This window comes from Manis javanica, chromosome 1, assembly GCF_040802235.1.
Source record: "Manis javanica isolate MJ-LG chromosome 1, MJ_LKY, whole genome shotgun sequence".
Classification (NCBI taxonomy): Eukaryota; Metazoa; Chordata; class Mammalia; order Pholidota; family Manidae; genus Manis; species Manis javanica.
Window position 1 is genome coordinate 164,774,930 of NC_133156.1, and position 16,529 is coordinate 164,791,458.

Below are 16,529 nucleotides of genomic sequence, written 5' to 3' on the forward strand. Positions count from 1 at the left end.
AGTTCAGAGTTTACAAGCCAAGTGGAGGGCTTGGGAGTCAACACAGGTCCAAGATTTACCCCTGTATGACAGTCTGGACATGGTTCTGCAGGCAGCTGGAAGTGTCTTATACAAAGGGCACTGGGCAGTGACTTAGGGGAATGGGAGCCTAGGAACTTGGGTCCTGAAATACTATGCAGCTAGGGGTGGGGTGGGGGCAGCTTCTGCTCCAGGACACTGTCCCCATCCACCTCAATTTGTCTGCTTTGGAGTTCAGTTGCCAACATATGTTGCCCCGAGCCCAGGGCCCAGATCCCCCACGCACACTTGGGACTCACCACATCAGACCCTGGGCTGGCAGCTGGGGTAGGGGAGGGCAGAAGAGATGTAGATCACTAAGCTCTGCATTCTTACTGCTCACTGCCCTGCTCAAGGGCCAGTCCTGTGTCCCTGCTGTCCAGGGGGTTTGCTACAGGCCTAGGGAGGGATGAGAAGGGGAAGGGTAGGGGTTGGAGGAGGTAGACACTGGTAGATCTTCTCTTCCCCTTCTTCCTGAAATTCCCATGAGGCCGTGCGAGAGCCCAGCAGCATCAGCAGAGTTCCCCTCTCTAGCTGGCCTGTCACTTGAGGAAGTGCTTCACTCTGGGCCCCTGGGGTTTCCCTGGGCTCCAGGGGAAGAAGCTTTGCCCCACTCATAACTGGAAACTCATCATAGGCCCCCTGCCTCCCCCCTGCCCCCAAGGCCCAGGGGTCCACCTCATGCCAGTGTCCAGCGTCTTGGGCCCTGAGGACAATGCTGTGGACTAGCTTGGTCACCAACCTGCTGCAAGACCCAGAGTGCTGGTCTCAGCCCTACAATGGAGGTGGAGGGGGAGGCAGGGATGGGAATAAAGCCCCTCCTGCCCAAGGTCTCTCAGTAGAAAAGGTGCATACATCTCAGCCCATCCTCCAGGGTGGAAATCATCCGTGGCAGCAGGCATATGGCAATTTTTGTGTAACAAATTCCTAGGTGGGAAATCCTGGGATGAATAGGGAAAGGGAAGAGGGAGAGGAAGCCTGGCAAGGGGCCCGTGCTGCTCTCTGTTTCCGGGAATGAAGATGCATCTGAGAAGCTGAGCTCACTAGGACTGAACAAGGTGGAGAGGGTCAGAGGTGGAAGCGCTCTTCCAGGCTGCAGCGCAGAGGTGCGTGTGGAGGGGGCGCTTGGGCCCGCTGATCCCGGTAAACAACCCCCCTCCCCCAAGCTGGCCCCGGCCCCCTCCCCCTCGCACCCCTCCCTTCTGAGGCCCGGTTCCCGCCCGCCCAGCCCGCGCACCGCCTGAGGCCGTGGGGGCGGGCGCGGGCGCCTTCCTGCTCTGCCCTTGTATGGAGACCTGGGTGGTGACCGGCGGGTATTTAAGCCGGTCCGCTGCGGACGGCGCCCAGAACCGACGTCTCGGGCAGTGCGGCCACCGCGGAACCTCGAGAGAGCGCGTGGGGAACCGGGGGAAAGGAAGCGGACGAAGAGCAGGAAGCCATGGGGTTGGAGGAGGCGCGCGAGCTGGACTGCGCGGCGCTGGGCGCGCTGCTGCGGGAGCCACAGGAGGTCGAGCGCACGCTGCTGCTTGACTGCCGCCCCTTCCTGGCCTTCTGCCGGTGCCACGTGCGTGCCGCGCGGCCGGTGCCCTGGAACGCACTGCTGCGCCGCCGCGCGCGCGGCCCTCCCGCCGCCATCCTCGCCTGCCTGTTGCCCGACCGCGCGCTCCGGGCGCGCCTGGCCCGCGGAGAGCTGACGCGGGCCGTGGTGCTGGACCAGGGCAGCGCCTCGGTGGCCGAGCTCCCGCCCGACAGCCCAGCCCAGTTGCTGCTCGCCGCCCTGCTGCACGAGACCCGAGCCGGGCCCGCCGCCGTCTACTTCCTGCGAGGTGAGCCCCCGCCCGCCCGTGCTCAACCTGCTGCTTGCGCTCCCCCGATAACAGACGGGCCCTCCCGGCTAACCCTGTCCTGGCCCGCTCCGCAGGAGGCTTCGAAGGCTTCCAGGCCTGCTGTCCCGATCTGTGCTCTGAGTCCCCCGCCCCGATTTTGCCACCTGCGGGGGCAGAAAACAGCTACTCCGACCCCAGAGTTCCCTTCTATGACCAGGTGAGTAGAGATCAGGGCTCCTTGTCCCTGTTCCCGTGCTCTCCCTGCCCTCCGACCGGATAAGGGCGTCTGAGGAAAGAGTCTTGTCATTTATCGGTGGGAGGAGTGTGTCCGTGTCTAGGCTCACCTGTGGCTGTGTCCGCGTGGGCAAGCGGGAGCACACCTTTTCGTGTGCCTGATGTGGGTTGCACATGTGGGTCCCTGTGGGTCTGAATGTGCGCAACGTATTTTGAGGCTTGAGGGGATTGTGTGTATCTCTGTGTGTCCACGTGTGTTCTCCTATTCCTGTGTCTGATACCTGGTTTGGACTGGCTGAGATCTCCTCTTGCCTGGGACTCTGCTGCCCTGCTAGTGCTCAAGCCCTCCAGGCCTGAGCTGAGCAGACCTCACCACCCCGCGTCCTCCTCCCCCACTCCAGGGCGGCCCTGTGGAGATCTTACCCTACCTGTTCCTGGGCAGCTGCAGCCACTCGTCAGATCTGCAGGGGCTGCAGGCTTGTGGCATCACAGCTGTCCTCAACGTCTCCGCCGGCTGCCCCAACCACTTTGAGGGCCTTTTCTGCTACAAGAGCATCCCGGTGGAGGACAGCCAGATGGTGGAGATAAGTGCCTGGTTCCAGGAGGCCATAGGCTTCATTGGTAAGAGGGCTCCTCAGCCTCAGGACCTGGAGGGGCCTCAGGGGTGGGGACTGTCATTTATCGGTGGGATGCCTGTCTGATCCCCACCCCCATTTCCCTTGCAGATTCGGTGAAGAACAGCGGAGGCCGGGTACTGGTGCACTGCCAGGCAGGCATCTCACGATCTGCCACTATCTGTCTGGCGTATCTGATACAGAGCCACCGTGTGCGGCTGGACGAGGCCTTTGACTTTGTTAAGCAACGCCGGGGTGTCATTTCTCCCAACTTCAGTTTCATGGGGCAGCTGCTACAGTTTGAGACTCAGGTGCTATGTCACTGAGGCAGGGCCCACAGTGCTGGCTGCCCAAGTGCTGAGGCCAAACAGCTGCTGATTCCTAGGTGGGGAGTACTGACTGTGGATGGGAGGCCCCACAGCCCCCCTCACCTCAAGGAGAACCGCTCCTTCCTTGGAGTTTGAAAAGCCCCTCTGGGGGGCAGGTGCTGGGAATGCTGGACTTTCTCACCTGGTGCTCTTCTGCTAGGGGTTTGAGGGCCAGCCCTCGTTCTGGGGATGAGAGTGGAGCATGTATCTACTGTCTTCCTACCCCTGCTCTGGTGGAAACTAACAGGACTCTACACTCATGACCTCCACCGGTCCCACCACCACGTTGAAGCCCTTGGCAGCCTGAGAGTCCAAGGAAGAAGCTGTGACAGCCTGGAGCCTGGCTAGAGTGGCCCCCAGGGCCTGGAGCCTGGGCCCTGTGCCCCTGGGGAGCCGGCTTGGGGCAGTGAGGTGGATGTTGTGTATTAACCACTAGCTTACGTGTGTATGTGTGTGAGCATTTCACACCTGTGTTTGCGCTGGAAAGTTACTGTGCTCAACTGACATTTAACACTCCCTCCCCCACTTCCTCTCAGCCCTGTGGATGGAGGTTGGAAACTTAGCACTTTATATTTATTTGGAACATTGAGGATGTGTCAATAAAACATCGTTTTGTTTAAAAAAGCAACCTCTCAAGTGTTTGGCCTCAAGTCAGTGCCTGGGAAATGCTCACAAGCTGTTTCTTAAGCAGAGCTCACCTTTCCTTGCCTGAGACAGAAGGAGGATGGTGCAGATGCAGCCTCACCCATAGTGGGTGCCTCCCAGCCCCAGTGCCCTTTCCCTGGCCAGGGTGCTGTCTCCACACTGAAAAGTGGTTTCTGGGAGGCTGGCTCCAATCTGGTTCCTGTTACTGGCTTTGGTCCTGTGGAGAAAAGGCTGTGTCCAGAACTCAGAACTGAGCTCAGCACTGCTGTGGTCAGACCACACTTCCTTTCTGGAGCATGTATGTGGGTGTGCATCCAGGTATGTGGCTGTACCTGTGGGTGTGAGTATCCTTGGTTTGCACGCACCTATATATCACGCACACCTGTGTGTGTCTGTATTAGCCTGGGCCTCCACTTCTCCACAGTGGGTAGCCTGGCCACGCTTCTTCTCCCATGTCCCTGGGCTGGACCCCCAGGCCTCAGAATCCCTGTCCATGCTGTGGTTCGTGGCAGCCCCTGTTCTGGAGCTTCTTGTCCCCAGAAGGCATGTGCTGAGGGCATGTCGCCAGGGATGGGATGGGTGTGTGCAGGCCAAGAATATCAGTTCTTCACACCTGCCCAACTAGAATGTTTTGATTGAACACTGGTTTTGTGCCCAACACAGGACACTGTCGGGGGCAGCGTGAGACAGAGCCCACTGCCCAGCCCAAGGAAGGGAGAAGCAGAGGGAGGGGTGCATGTTGTGGCTGTCGAGGGTGGGGGCTGTGATTTGTCTGAAAGCTGATCCTGCTCCTGCCTCTGAATGTCAAATAGCTGTTTTGTCCTTCCCTTTAGCTCAGGGGCCACCCCTGCAGACTGCTGTCTCTTATTCAGTGCATTTTGAGTCCCTGGCAGGGTACAGCTGAGAGGGGCAGATACAGTTTGATGGTAAGGGGCCAGATTGCTTATTCTCCCTGTATTTCAGTTTCCTTGACTGTAATTAGTCCCCACCTCTTAGGGTTACACCGGACAATCCATGTAAAGGGTTTAGCCCAGCACCCCCATATAGTAGGTGGTCAGGAAATGTTAGCTACCAGAAGCAAAGGTTTCCAGATGTACGGTTGTGCATCACCACACCGGATGCTACTGAGGGCAGGGCCTGTGTTCTGCTCTGCACTGTGTCAGAGTTTGGCATGGGGGGCACTCATTCCACAAGGCCTAGTGAAGGAGGAACAGCCTGTCCCCTGCTTCCTTGGCTGTTGGGGTGGAGGGCAGTGAGGCATTCCCTGGGGAGAACTGAGCCGATCTGGGTTGCTAGCAGGTCTTTCTCATGCCCTATGTGGGCTTCTGTTTGGACCTGCCCACAATCCTCACACCAGCTTGGGTGGGTGGGGGGCATCTGTGGCCCTGAGTTATCGGGGTCTTCCCACAATGCAGCCCCATCTCACACCCAGCAGGACTGCTGGCTAAGACCCCAGCCTCCCTTGCCCCATCCCATCCCATCTCTACCTCGCCCATCTCACCTCCCAACTGCCTATTTTTAAGTTCATCTTCCAAACAAACTGCATTTCTCTTTTTCTTTCCTTCCTTCCTCTTTATTTTACAATTTTAAATTGTGGTGAAGAACCTGCAGCAATTCCCTTTTACCTGCAGTTTCAGTTTCTAAAGTTTCAGTTCCCCATGGCCAATCATGGCCTGGAAGCAGAGGATTTGCATGATGATGATGTCAGAAGGTCAGTAAGTAGCTTAACACTGTGACACAATGCCTATGTCATTCACTGATTTCATCTTGTCACTTAGGCATTTTATCATTTCACAGCATCACAAGAGGTGTGAGCACAGCGCAGTAATGTGGAGAGACCACATTCACATAACTTCTATTACAGTATGTTGTAATTGTTCTTTTTTATTACTATTGTCAATCACTTAGTGTGATTAATCTACAAATGGAATCTTATCATAGATATGCATTCATAGGAAAAAACAGTATAGACAGGGTTCAGTACTATCCATAGTTTCAGGCATCCATGGGGGAGGTCTTGGGAGGTCTCCCCCCAGCATAAGGATGACCTACTGCGTAACATGAAGTTTACCATCTCTATTGTTTTTTAGAGTGCAGTTCAGTAATGTTCAGCATAGCCACATTGTGCAATGGATCTCCAGGATTTTTCCACCTTGCAAAACTGAAGCTCTGTGCCCATTAAACCCATTAAGCAAAGCCCTATTTCTCCCCTCCTCTACCCCTGGCAACCACCATTCCACTTTCTGTCTCTAACTGACCACTTTATATACCTCGTGTAAGTGGGATCACACAGCACTTGTCCTGTGGTGAATGGCTTGTTTCACTTACACAGTGCCTTCAAGATCAACTGCATTTCTTATCTAAGCATCTGTTTCTCTACCCAAGCAGGGTGATTATTTATGATTATAAATATTCACAAGCACCCATCTGAAGCGGTGGGCCGTGCGCACTCTCACACGTGCTAATACTGCCCGGGCAGCAGGAGCACCCGTCTTCACCTCCTTCACCTCAGGATGCTGACTCCTGTCCTTCAAAAGTGCTGAGCAGGATGCTGAGAAGCACTTGAGGACGACAGCTGGTGACCTTGGTTCTGTCACTTCCTGCACTGGGCATGGGTGGGGGTACCCACATTCTCTACCGCCAGGATTTAAACCCAGGTGGACCCATTTGTGACCAAGCTCTGAGGATGGGACTTCAAGAGAAGGAGGAATGTGGGTGAGGAGCTTCAGTTTCTGAATTGGTGGAGTGGGGATAACTGCCAGTTTAGTGAGGCTGTTGTGGGGGTGACAGGGGTAGCATCCATGAGGGTCAAGGTAGCCAAACCTCCCCCTTCCCACATGGCAGGTTTCTCTGGAGTTCTGGTGACACCAGGTACGCAGTTTGAACACTTTTTGATCCCTGCACTTGCAACTGTCTGCTTCTCTGTGTGTACACTAAAATAAAAGCTTATAAAAATGCAGTGGTCTTTTCCTCCTTCCACAGGCAGACTGGGGATGCCTCAGGGCCTCAGGCAGCTTTCCCCATGTCTGTGCACAGGGTGGGGGCAGGAAAGGGGTCTCCTTTGGTTGGAGGATGAGCTCCCTCTCAACCTCCCACCTCGGCACCTTTGTGCGGTGTTTCTCTGTCCCCTGGTGGTGATAGGGGGCCCCAGAAGAGGCACGTCCTCAAGTGGGACCCCTCCACACCCACAGGGCGCCTTGTGCCCCGCTTCTTCCCACCCTATCGCCCATCTCAGCCAGGCCAAGAATATCTGCCCAGGGGCCAAAAGGCCTGGGTCGGGGTGGGGGCACAGGTAGGAGTGGATGGGGCTGCAGGTGGAGCTGGTTGGGGCAGGGTGCAGGTGGCTGCTAGAGAAGCTGCTATTTAAAGAGTGGGTGGCGCTAGCTCCGCAATTCAGCTGCCCTGTCTTGCTGGGGGATCGTGAGGCTGCTTGCTGGGCCCATCACAGGCGGCATGGACCTGGGAGGCCTCTGGCCTTGGCTGCTGGCTTTTCTCTCTTTGCCAGGTAAGCAGCGGGCTGTCTCACCCTCCTCTTCTTGACTTTGGCCTGCAGAGTGTTGGGGGAGAGGCCCGAAGGGTGGGGCTGGAGCCGGCAGGGATCTGAATAGTTCAGAGAATGGGCTTTCCTGGGATGCTGGGAGAAGTCAGCTTTGAGGCAGTGGAGGGGGCAGGAAGGGCCTCCCAAGGCCCTGGGAGCAGAGGGCCTGCCTGGCAGGTGATGGCAGGTGTGGTATTCTAATGACCCTGTTTCACCGGCCATGCCAGGCTTTCTAGGCTGAGCAGGGAGCCATGGGGTGGCAGTCTGAGGCTAGCATACATCCTGTCATCAGCGTGGGAGCCTGGGGTCTGTCCCTGCCTCCCTCCTCTGCCTCATATGCACCCAGATACTCAGAGCCCCAGCTGCCTTTCGCAGCCCAGTGTTGGAGTCAAGAAAACACCTTCCTTAAAGTTGCCTTGATATCAGCATCAGCTGGGGCTGCCAGGGGAGGCCAGGCAGGCGCGTGTTATTCCCACCTGGAGATCTACCCTCATAAAGGGCCTGGGTCTTGCTGTCTGACACCCCACCCCACTTCCTGTCCTCATATCTTCACCAGTTGGGGCACTTGGGGCCTCATGTGTACTCACCTGTCCATCTGGGCCAGGTTTGATCCTAGGAGCTCCCTCAGCCTCCGGCTGCTCCGGAGCCTGTGGGACCAGCTTTTCAGAGGACCTGCCTGCTGAGGAGACCCAGACATCCTGGGACAAGGACATCCCTGCCATTAACCAAGGTGAGGGCCCCATGTGTCTTCGTGGGCTGGAGGGGTATGGAATTGCCTGTGTAATGTGGGAAAAGCCGTGCTGAGTGTGCAGATGAGCAGAAAAACCTGAGAATGAGTCAGCTTACCTAGTGGGCATTAGAAGAGCAGTCGTTCAATGGGCAACGTAAGTCTATTTTTCTGTATCTTCTCTTCTAGAAGACGGGGAAAGTATAGGTTTTACAAAGAGGCCTGCTGAGAATATGGGGCCTTGGGGCCCTCCAGGCCTGCTGCTGAGCTAAGTCCTTAGTGGATATTTGCCAATATGTCAACCACCTGGTGGCGGACGGCCTGCAGATGTGAGGGCAGGAGCTGGGAGTACAAAGATGAAAAAGCATGAGGCTCAAGATCCCTCTATCTGGGGATCTCAGCTAAAGAATGAGAACATACGGATAGCCTAGGACAAAGCTGGCAGAAACCAAGACTGGAGTTTAAATGTTGGTGCTGAAGCATTTGGGGAACAGGTGATGATGGCCCTGGCCTGGGAGTGGGTGGGAATCTATTGGACGTGGTGCCCCCCCCCTTTCTCTGCCAGCCAACTTGTAGCCCCAGCACTGCTGGGCTTGAGCAAGGCACATACCAGCTTTGCTCACTGACTGGTCTGGAGGTAGCCAGAACCTACCTGAGGCTTCCCTGGCATTGACTTCAGCTGCCATGGGACAAGCACGCCATCCCCAGCTGCTGGGAATGTGGTTGCTACAGCCTCACAGCTGAAGGCCCTTAGCCAGGGATGCCTAGGAAGCCACTCCCTCCCCTGCCTAGGGTGCCCACAGTGACTCTTAGGGTCCTGGGTCTGGCCCCTACCTCAAGGTGGGGCGAGTCTGTAGTGCCACTTGGGGTTGGGAGCGCCCGTGGCTACATTCCAACTGTACCCTATCCTGCCCCAGTGTGCCCTGCTTTCCTCGCTGCCTCAATAACCACTTGCAGGTGGCTCCAGGCTTAGGCTCTGCTCCCAGGGAACCCAACCTGAGTACCTCCAGGGTGCCAGGCATCCTTCTAAGGTTCCTCATGGGGCTGGTATCTTAGTGGAGAAGGGCTGCGGCTGTGGCAGAAACTGACGTCAGAGAGAGGAGGAGGGGACCTGCGGAAGTGGGAAGGCCCTGGGGGAGAGCCAGACTTGTGGAACCAGCTATAGTCCTCCTCCTAGAGTTGTTCGAGCTGGAATTTGTCACTTGCCACCTCTAGGATCCTGGATACCACAGAGATGGGGAGGAACCAGACGGGCGAGAGGCAGGACAGGAGACCCAGGGCACACCTGGGGAGCGTGGCTTGGGCCAGAGTGCAGCATGAAGGAGACAGCTGGGAGGAAGGGCTGCTTCTGGACAGCAGAGGGGCCTGAGCATGGGTGAGGGTGCTGGGACTGTGTGTGTGTGAGGGAAGGAGTGGTTGGGCTGAGCAACGTCACACACGCTTATAGCCCGGTGTGATGGAGAGGCTGTGGCTTGCCTGAGGCCACACAGCCTCAGTGCTCAGGGAAGCCCTGGCTCAGAGGAAGGAGAAGCCCAGGGCTTGCTCAGCCTGGCAGCCAAGGCCTCTGTTGTATTCTGGGGGACACGGGCCCACCCACATCCCTCCTTCATTCCTCCCCAGGGCTCATCCCAGAGGAATCCCCAGAGAGCAGCTTCCTCCTTGAGGGGGACATCCTCCGGCCGGTGAGTGTCAATGACCTCACATGGTGTCAGAGGCCTTTGAGCCAGTCCGCCAGGAGTCACCACGGGGGTGGTGTGTGTGGGATGTGGCTTTGTCGCTCACAGCTTGATAGACACCTCTTCTTGCCAAAGTCAGAGTGAATGTTCTTCCAGGAATTAGCCTTCTTGAATGCTAAAGGAAGATAACATGGGTGGTGGTGGTGCAGTCAGCCTGGGAGGGCTTCCTGAAGGAGGGGGTTTGCACCCTCAAGACCCAGTTTGGTATCCTGCCCAGGGGAGGTGCTCAGGAAGTACTGGGATGAAGGAAGAGATGAGCACAGGCTGGTGAGGTGGCTGGTGGGGCTACAGGGAGGTGCTGATGGTAAACTTCAGTGGTGGCAGTGATGGTCTGGGGCAGACAGAACAAGTAATGCAGAGGCCACCCTGGTGAGAGTCAGGGGTGGGGTCAGAGAGGGGAAGGCTGTGGGTGAGCTCTGAGCCCTTCTGAAGGAGGCCACCCTGGGCCTCTGGGACTCCTAGCCAGCCTGTTAAGGGATGAGTATTTTGTTCATTTACTTGATTGAATAAGTTGCAAGTTCTTTTCTGGAGAACAAGGGTTGTGTTGTACATGGTGACTCAGGCAGCTGGCTCGCTGACTTCCTGCGCTTCTATCCCCTTTCTAACGACCTCCCCACCCTCACATACCTGCATCCGGCTTCACATCTTCAGGGCTCTTGTGGCCTAAGGTGTGGCACCCATGTGGGCAGGAAGCTTGCCTGGCCTGAGCCCCTGTGGATCCCTGAGCTGCTGCCCTCTCTCCTTAGAGTCCCTTCCGGCTGTTGTCAGCCACCAGCAACAAGTGGCCAAAAAATGGTGGTGTTGTGGAGGTCCCCTTCCTGCTCTCTAGCAAGTATGGTGAGTGAGCCTGTACCCCAGTCCTGGAAGCTGCCTCCCTGCCTGCCCAGCCCTTATTCCAAGTGCAGCCTGGACTCCTCTCTGGGCTTTTTCCTCTGCTGCTACGTCACCACCCGGAGAGCCCTTCTACCAGAAGCCCTTCCATTCCCGAGAGCCTCCTGAGCTGGAGGGTCACATCCTGGAAGTGCTGATAGGGAAGGACATCTCGGGGCTGTCAGATCCATTTTGAGATAATGTTCCAGAGGACGGCGACTCCCCAGAGTCACACAGCCAGGCTCTGGTGGAACCCAGCTTTTCTTTGCCCACACTATTCTGCTGCCCTTTCTTGACATTCCATTATGGGAGAGTGATTTGAAGCTCAGTTCCCTGCCCTGCATGCAGATGGTCAAGGGGTCAGAGCGTTCTGGGGGTTTGGGGGTTTAGCCACAGCGTCTCTTCCCCCAGATGAGTCCAGCCGTGAGGTGATCCTGGAGGCATTTGCCGAGTTTGAACGTTCCACATGCATCAGGTTTGTCGCCTACCAGAGCCAGAGAGACTTCATCTCCATCATCCCCATGTCTGGGTAGGTGCTCCTGTGGTGGGTGGGTGGTATGTATGTGTGCATACACGTGCTCACTCATAAATGTACTGTGCAGGGTGAGTTCCTCAGCTCTCCTCTGAGTTCAGCCTGGAATAATTAAGCCAAGGTCAAAAACCTTCTGGGCTTGTCTTTCTGGATCTGAAGTCTCTCTGCACACTGAGTGGCTTGCCCAGGGTGTGCTGGACCTACAAAGACTCAGGGCAGAAGGTGGGGGAGAGGAAAGGACTTGGGGCCTTTCTGGAGTCCTCCTCTCTGGGGAGACTTCATGGTCTGGTGAGTGACTGCAGGTTTTGTGGGATAGGCTTGGCCTCAGACCTTGGTTCCACAGTGCAGGAGACACCTGACTCCAGGCCAGTCCCTTAACTTCTGAGCCTCTTCTGCCTTGTCTCTGAAATTGGGGAATGACCACCTATTTCTTAGCTCATCAGGGGCTTAAGATAATGTGTGTGACAGCTTTGACTTAAGGCTCCCCCACATGGGTATGTTTACTTAATAAGCTCTTTCTGTTACCTACGTTAATATCGTTCCAACCTCTTTCTTGCAGCCTAGGCTGGTTGGTAATGAGCTTCTAGCACACTCAGTTCACAGAAGGCCAGGCAGTGAAGGGACTTGGGAACAGCAATCTGGGACAAGAGTTCAGGATAGGGACTTCCTGTTGGTGCTCATTCATCCCAAAACTTGGGAGGATAGGGAAAGGGCTGGGTCTGCTCTGGCTCTTTATGGGCTGGTGCCCACCCAGCCCTCCTTTTATGTCCCCACAGGTGCTTCTCTAGTGTGGGACGCAGTGGAGGGATGCAGGTGGTATCCCTGTCACCTACCTGTCTCCAGAGGGGTCCAGGCATTGTCTTACATGAACTCATGCATGTGTTGGGCTTCTGGCATGAGCACGCACGGGCTGACCGGGACCGCTATATCCGTATCAACTGGAATGAAATCCTTCCAGGTAAACCAGGTTGTGCACAGGCCAGGGTGGGCCTAAGGAACCTTGTGTAGAAAGCATGGGCCAGGGCCCAAGGAGTCATAGGGGGATGGTGTGCAAGGTGGAGACCATGCATGAAGCCCCCAGAGAAAGGTGTGCCTTGGGGGGCACATCAGCAGCATCTTATACTGGGGTAGGGGATGGAGACTGACACCAGAGATTAGTCCAGGGATGTGGGGAATGATGGGGGCTCTGTACCCTGAAAACACGGGCTATAGTCCTTCCAAGTGTTCATGGAATAGTTGTAAAAACTTACCCAATGACAGCCACCAACCCTCAGGTTTGAAAAAGTTAAAAACTTGTTTTGATTATGATGCAGACTAAAAAGTAGAAACTAATAACAAATGCAAATCCAAAATTTCCACTTGAAAATTAAAGTTTAAAAAACCCAACATTTCTTTTGGCTCTGGGGTTAAAGAAATGGCAGGAATTAAAAAAAAAAAATCAAACACATTACAACCAGTGATCCACAGCTATAGAAATGCTCTGGGAAAATGTGTAGACTTCAATACTTAGCAATAAAAATAGGACAAATTAAACAACTCAAGGCAAGGTAAGAGAAAATAAAGGAGAGCAGGAGGGAATTAATAAAAGTAATAGCAGAAGTTAAGGGGTTAGTGCTTGAGTTTTAGTGCTGTTTCCTATTTTCTTACAATAAAAAAGGTTAAAACACCAGCTACTCTAATGGAAAAAAAATGTTTAAGAATGGAGTAAAGGGAGAATACATTTGTTTTAGTTAATATATACAGAACAACTGCTACCAGCCTGACAGCAACAGTGGGGGTAGAAATGTGGGAACTCAGAGGGCAATGGAATGGGAGATCTATTACATATTTTAATATCTCTTGATGTTTTTCTGAACCAGAATATTGCCTATTCAAAATTGTTTAATAGTGTAAGGGTTTTTAAAAGGAAGAAATGAGCCAGCTCTAGTGACAGGTGATTCAGGCAGTGATGTATGGGTGTTGGAATGCCATCTGGGGGTAGGGAGGCTGGTGATCATGGGACAGTGAGGCGGCTGGCTGGGCCTGGGGGGACTGTGGGGCAAGATGAGGGTGTAGCTGTTCTTCAGAGGCTCACTGTGAGGGCAGAAGAGAAGTCAGAGAGGGAACCTTGTCCCTCACAGGCCTGGAGGACACAAGTGACAGCAAGTGGGTGTTCTGGCCAATGTGGAAGTGCTGGACTCCAGGCCTGGGGGGTGGTGCTGCTGGCCTGGGGCAGTAAGGACAAGGTGTGCTTGCTGCTGGGTGTGGGAGGTCAGGATAGATGATGAGCCAGCTGGTCCCTAACACTGGCTGAAGAGTAGGCACTTGACCTCATGGGTGGGGACGTCTAAGACACTCCGAGCAGTGTGTGACTTGGTGGGAGCTGTAGTTGATATAAAGAGTGTCTCATACAGGGTGAGCTTGAGAGGAGAAAGAGGTGCAGATGGCAGGCCACTCATGAGGTCCCTGTGTTTCCATATCAGCTGGTGCAGGTTCAGAGCCTCTCAGGGCAGGGGAGGAGCAAGCAGTGAGGGCGCCAAGGAGTTGGGGCTGGTGGGTGAGGGGGACGCCATGTTTGGCTGGTTTTGGGCTCCTCAGCTCAGGTAGGTTAGAAGTTCCCAGAAGGCCCCTATTGCCCTCTTCCCCTAATGCCAAGTATTTTTTCAGGCTTTGAAATCAACTTCATCAAATCTCGGAGCAGCAACATGCTGGTGCCCTATGACTACTCATCGGTGATGCACTATGGGAGGTGAGAACCCCCTTCCTTTTCTTCTTTCCCTCTGCATTGCCCTGCCAGCCCCTGCTATGATTGGGACTCAGGACCCCACCTGCTGGGTTTCAGGCTTGCCTTCAGCCGGCGTGGGCTCCCCACCATCATACCACTCTGGGCCCCCCGTGTCCACATTGGCCAGCGATGGAACCTGAGCACCTTGGACATCACAAGGGTCCTCAGGCTTTATGACTGCAGCCCAAGTGGCCTTGACCCCCATGGGAGAGGTGAGTGACAGGGGCAGAGCGATCTGAGGAATGTGGAGAAGGCTCCTGTGTTAAGGTGGTATCAGTGAGGGTGAAGTGGTGGGAGATGAGGTTTAAGTGAGCAGAATGAGGTCACCAGGGGCTCACCGTAAGAGAGAGGAAAAAACACTTCAAAAAAGTTAATACTTATGACTTCAAGGTCACTTTCAAGGTCACTTTCTTAGGAGTTTATTTCTATCTGTTAATCTTAGCATGGATCTACCAAAGACCAAGAGCAAAAATCATTTTATTGTTGAAACACTGAAGTCAGAACCAAAACAAAATTTCCAATTATCCCATCTATTCAAGGCTGCAGTGGAGGTCTTAGCCATTGCATCCAAAGAACTTTTACAACCCAGCAATAGAAAGACTACCCAAATGAGAAATGGGTGAAGGATTTGAACAGACATGTCTCCAAAGAAAAGCTACAGATGACTGACAGACACATAAAGAGATGTTCAACATGATTAGGGACATGCAAAGCCAAACCACAAGGTACCACTTCATACCCACTTAGGATGGTTATCACCAAAAGAATAGGTAATAAGTATTGACAAAGGTGTAGAGAAATTGGAGCCCTCATGCACTGTGGTGGGAATGAAAAATTGTATAATCAATTTGGACAACAATTTAGCAGCTCAGTATGGAATTCCCATAGGACCCCAGCAATTCTAAGTAGACACAGGGCAGGGCTGGCTGCCCAAGTGGAGACATGGTGGAGGCTGCTGACTTGGCCCTCCAGGACTGGGGTTTGTAGGCAGGTGGGGTGGGGAGGCTTGAGGTTTCCAAAGGAGTGACTGCAGTGAAGGCTGCAGGGTGTCCCACTCAGGTGAGGAGGGGTCTGAAAGGGAAGAGTTATAGAATAAGACGTGTGGATCCTGGGCTTGGCAGGACTGGACAGTGGTGACATCTGTGCTAGGAGCAGGTGCAAACAAGCTGCTGTCTGAGGTGGGGGCTGCCAGCAACTGAGACTTCTGCAGTGGTGGTTTCTGGTGCTGAGTAGCTCCACTGGCAGGGATGGGTGGGGAACTCAATGGGCCTAAGAGGGAGGATGGTGGGAGCATGCCAGCTCAGAATGGGGTAAGCATCAACTGATGGAAGACTGGGCTCAAGGCAAAGCCTTCAAAGCCTGGGCAGCAGCAACAGGGATGAGAGGCAGCCTAAAACGAAGGAGAATTTTACAAAGGAAGAGGTAGCAGCCATTGGTAAGGAGGACCTGACCACTGAGTGCTAGGGTCCAACTGTGCTCAGCAATGTCCTCTTGATGCCCTGGTTGGATGTGTCTGCAAGTGTAGGAGAAGCTCTGGAAGAGGCTTCAAATGTGGCGTGAGAGGTAAGGTATTGCTGAGCAGCCCCAGGAGGTGTTAGCTCTGGCAGCCTGTGCCGCCCAGTCAGCCCTCAGCTGTGGGTGGGTCAACCATCAGGGCAGTGGGTCATGGAAGACTCCTGAGGTCTGACTTTCTGGTGTTGACCTCTGGGACCAAGTAGGGAGGGAATGGGGTGGTTCTGTGGCCTGTGTCTCATGGCAGTGCTGGGAATTTGGATCTCAGATGTGTTGGACAGCAGTTTGGCAGCAGCATAGAGGGGAGCTCTGTTTCCCTATAAACTTGAGTCCTCTGGCGGCTTCTGTGATTCTGGGATGTGACCTCCTATCTTTCCTGATCTAGGGCTCCAGCCTCACAGCAATGGTAGGAGCCCCACTCCTGACTCTACACCCTACCTGCAGCGGCTTCTGAAGGCACTGATGGAATCCAGCAGCCCGGACACTGGAGACCAGCATGTAGCTGCAGGGCCTGGAGAAAGCCCAGGGGGGTGGGAGCACCCTGCCCTGAGGAAGCCTGGCGTAGAAGCCTCTGCAAGGCTGCCTCAGCCTCCAGCCTCCTCCCCAAGCTCAAGGCCTGGAGCTGATGCTCCTGCTATTGCTCTGGAGCAGTCCTGGCTGGCTCGGGCACTGATGGGGCCCCCAACCCCATCTCTGGAAGACCCGGCAGCACCCAACCAGGCTGCTTTGGAGAACCCAGATCTACCAGGAGCACCTGGAAGTCACCTCAGGGGCATGCCCAGGCTCCAGGCCTGTGGCTTCTGTCCCCAGGTGGGAAGGGTAACCTCTGCCCAGAGTAGCCAGGTTGAGTAACTCTTAATCTCTCTGGGCAGCACCCCTGTCTTCTAGCCCCAATCTGGCCACCCTGCCTGAGGCCTAGGCCTTTCCCCCAGCCCCTTCCTGCCCCATCATGGTCCCCCTCCCACCCCAGGGCTCCTGGGGCTAGAGGGGCTCTGGCAGTCAGGCCTATAAGGGGATGCCTGGCTCTACCCACCTTCAACTTCTGCCCCAGCCCTGGAGGATGCTGGGAATAGGAGGTATCATTTTCCAGGGCTTCAGGGGCAGGC

The 16,529-nt window shown here is 55.0% G+C and overlaps 2 protein-coding genes across 2 annotated transcripts; both read left to right on the plus strand.

Annotated features, from left to right (window-relative positions):
* Positions 1–1,303: 1,303 nt before the first annotated feature.
* DUSP2 (dual specificity phosphatase 2) lies at positions 1,304–3,723 on the plus strand. The gene is made up of 4 exons (XM_017659796.3): positions 1,304–1,883; positions 1,979–2,100; positions 2,519–2,738; positions 2,843–3,723. Exons 1-4 carry the CDS (start codon positions 1,496–1,498, stop codon positions 3,055–3,057), a joined length of 945 nt encoding a protein of 314 aa, XP_017515285.2. The 5' UTR covers positions 1,304–1,495; the 3' UTR covers positions 3,058–3,723.
* A 3,428-nt stretch (positions 3,724–7,151) lies between these two features.
* On the plus strand, positions 7,152–16,278 carry ASTL (astacin like metalloendopeptidase). The gene is made up of 9 exons (XM_017659794.3): positions 7,152–7,249; positions 7,887–8,012; positions 9,630–9,691; positions 10,492–10,582; positions 11,027–11,144; positions 11,924–12,105; positions 13,794–13,875; positions 13,969–14,123; positions 15,809–16,278. The coding sequence occupies exons 1-9, from the start codon at positions 7,198–7,200 to the stop codon at positions 16,273–16,275; spliced, it is 1,335 nt and encodes a 444-aa protein (XP_017515283.1). The 5' UTR covers positions 7,152–7,197; the 3' UTR covers positions 16,276–16,278.
* The last annotated feature ends 251 nt before the right edge of the window (positions 16,279–16,529 follow it).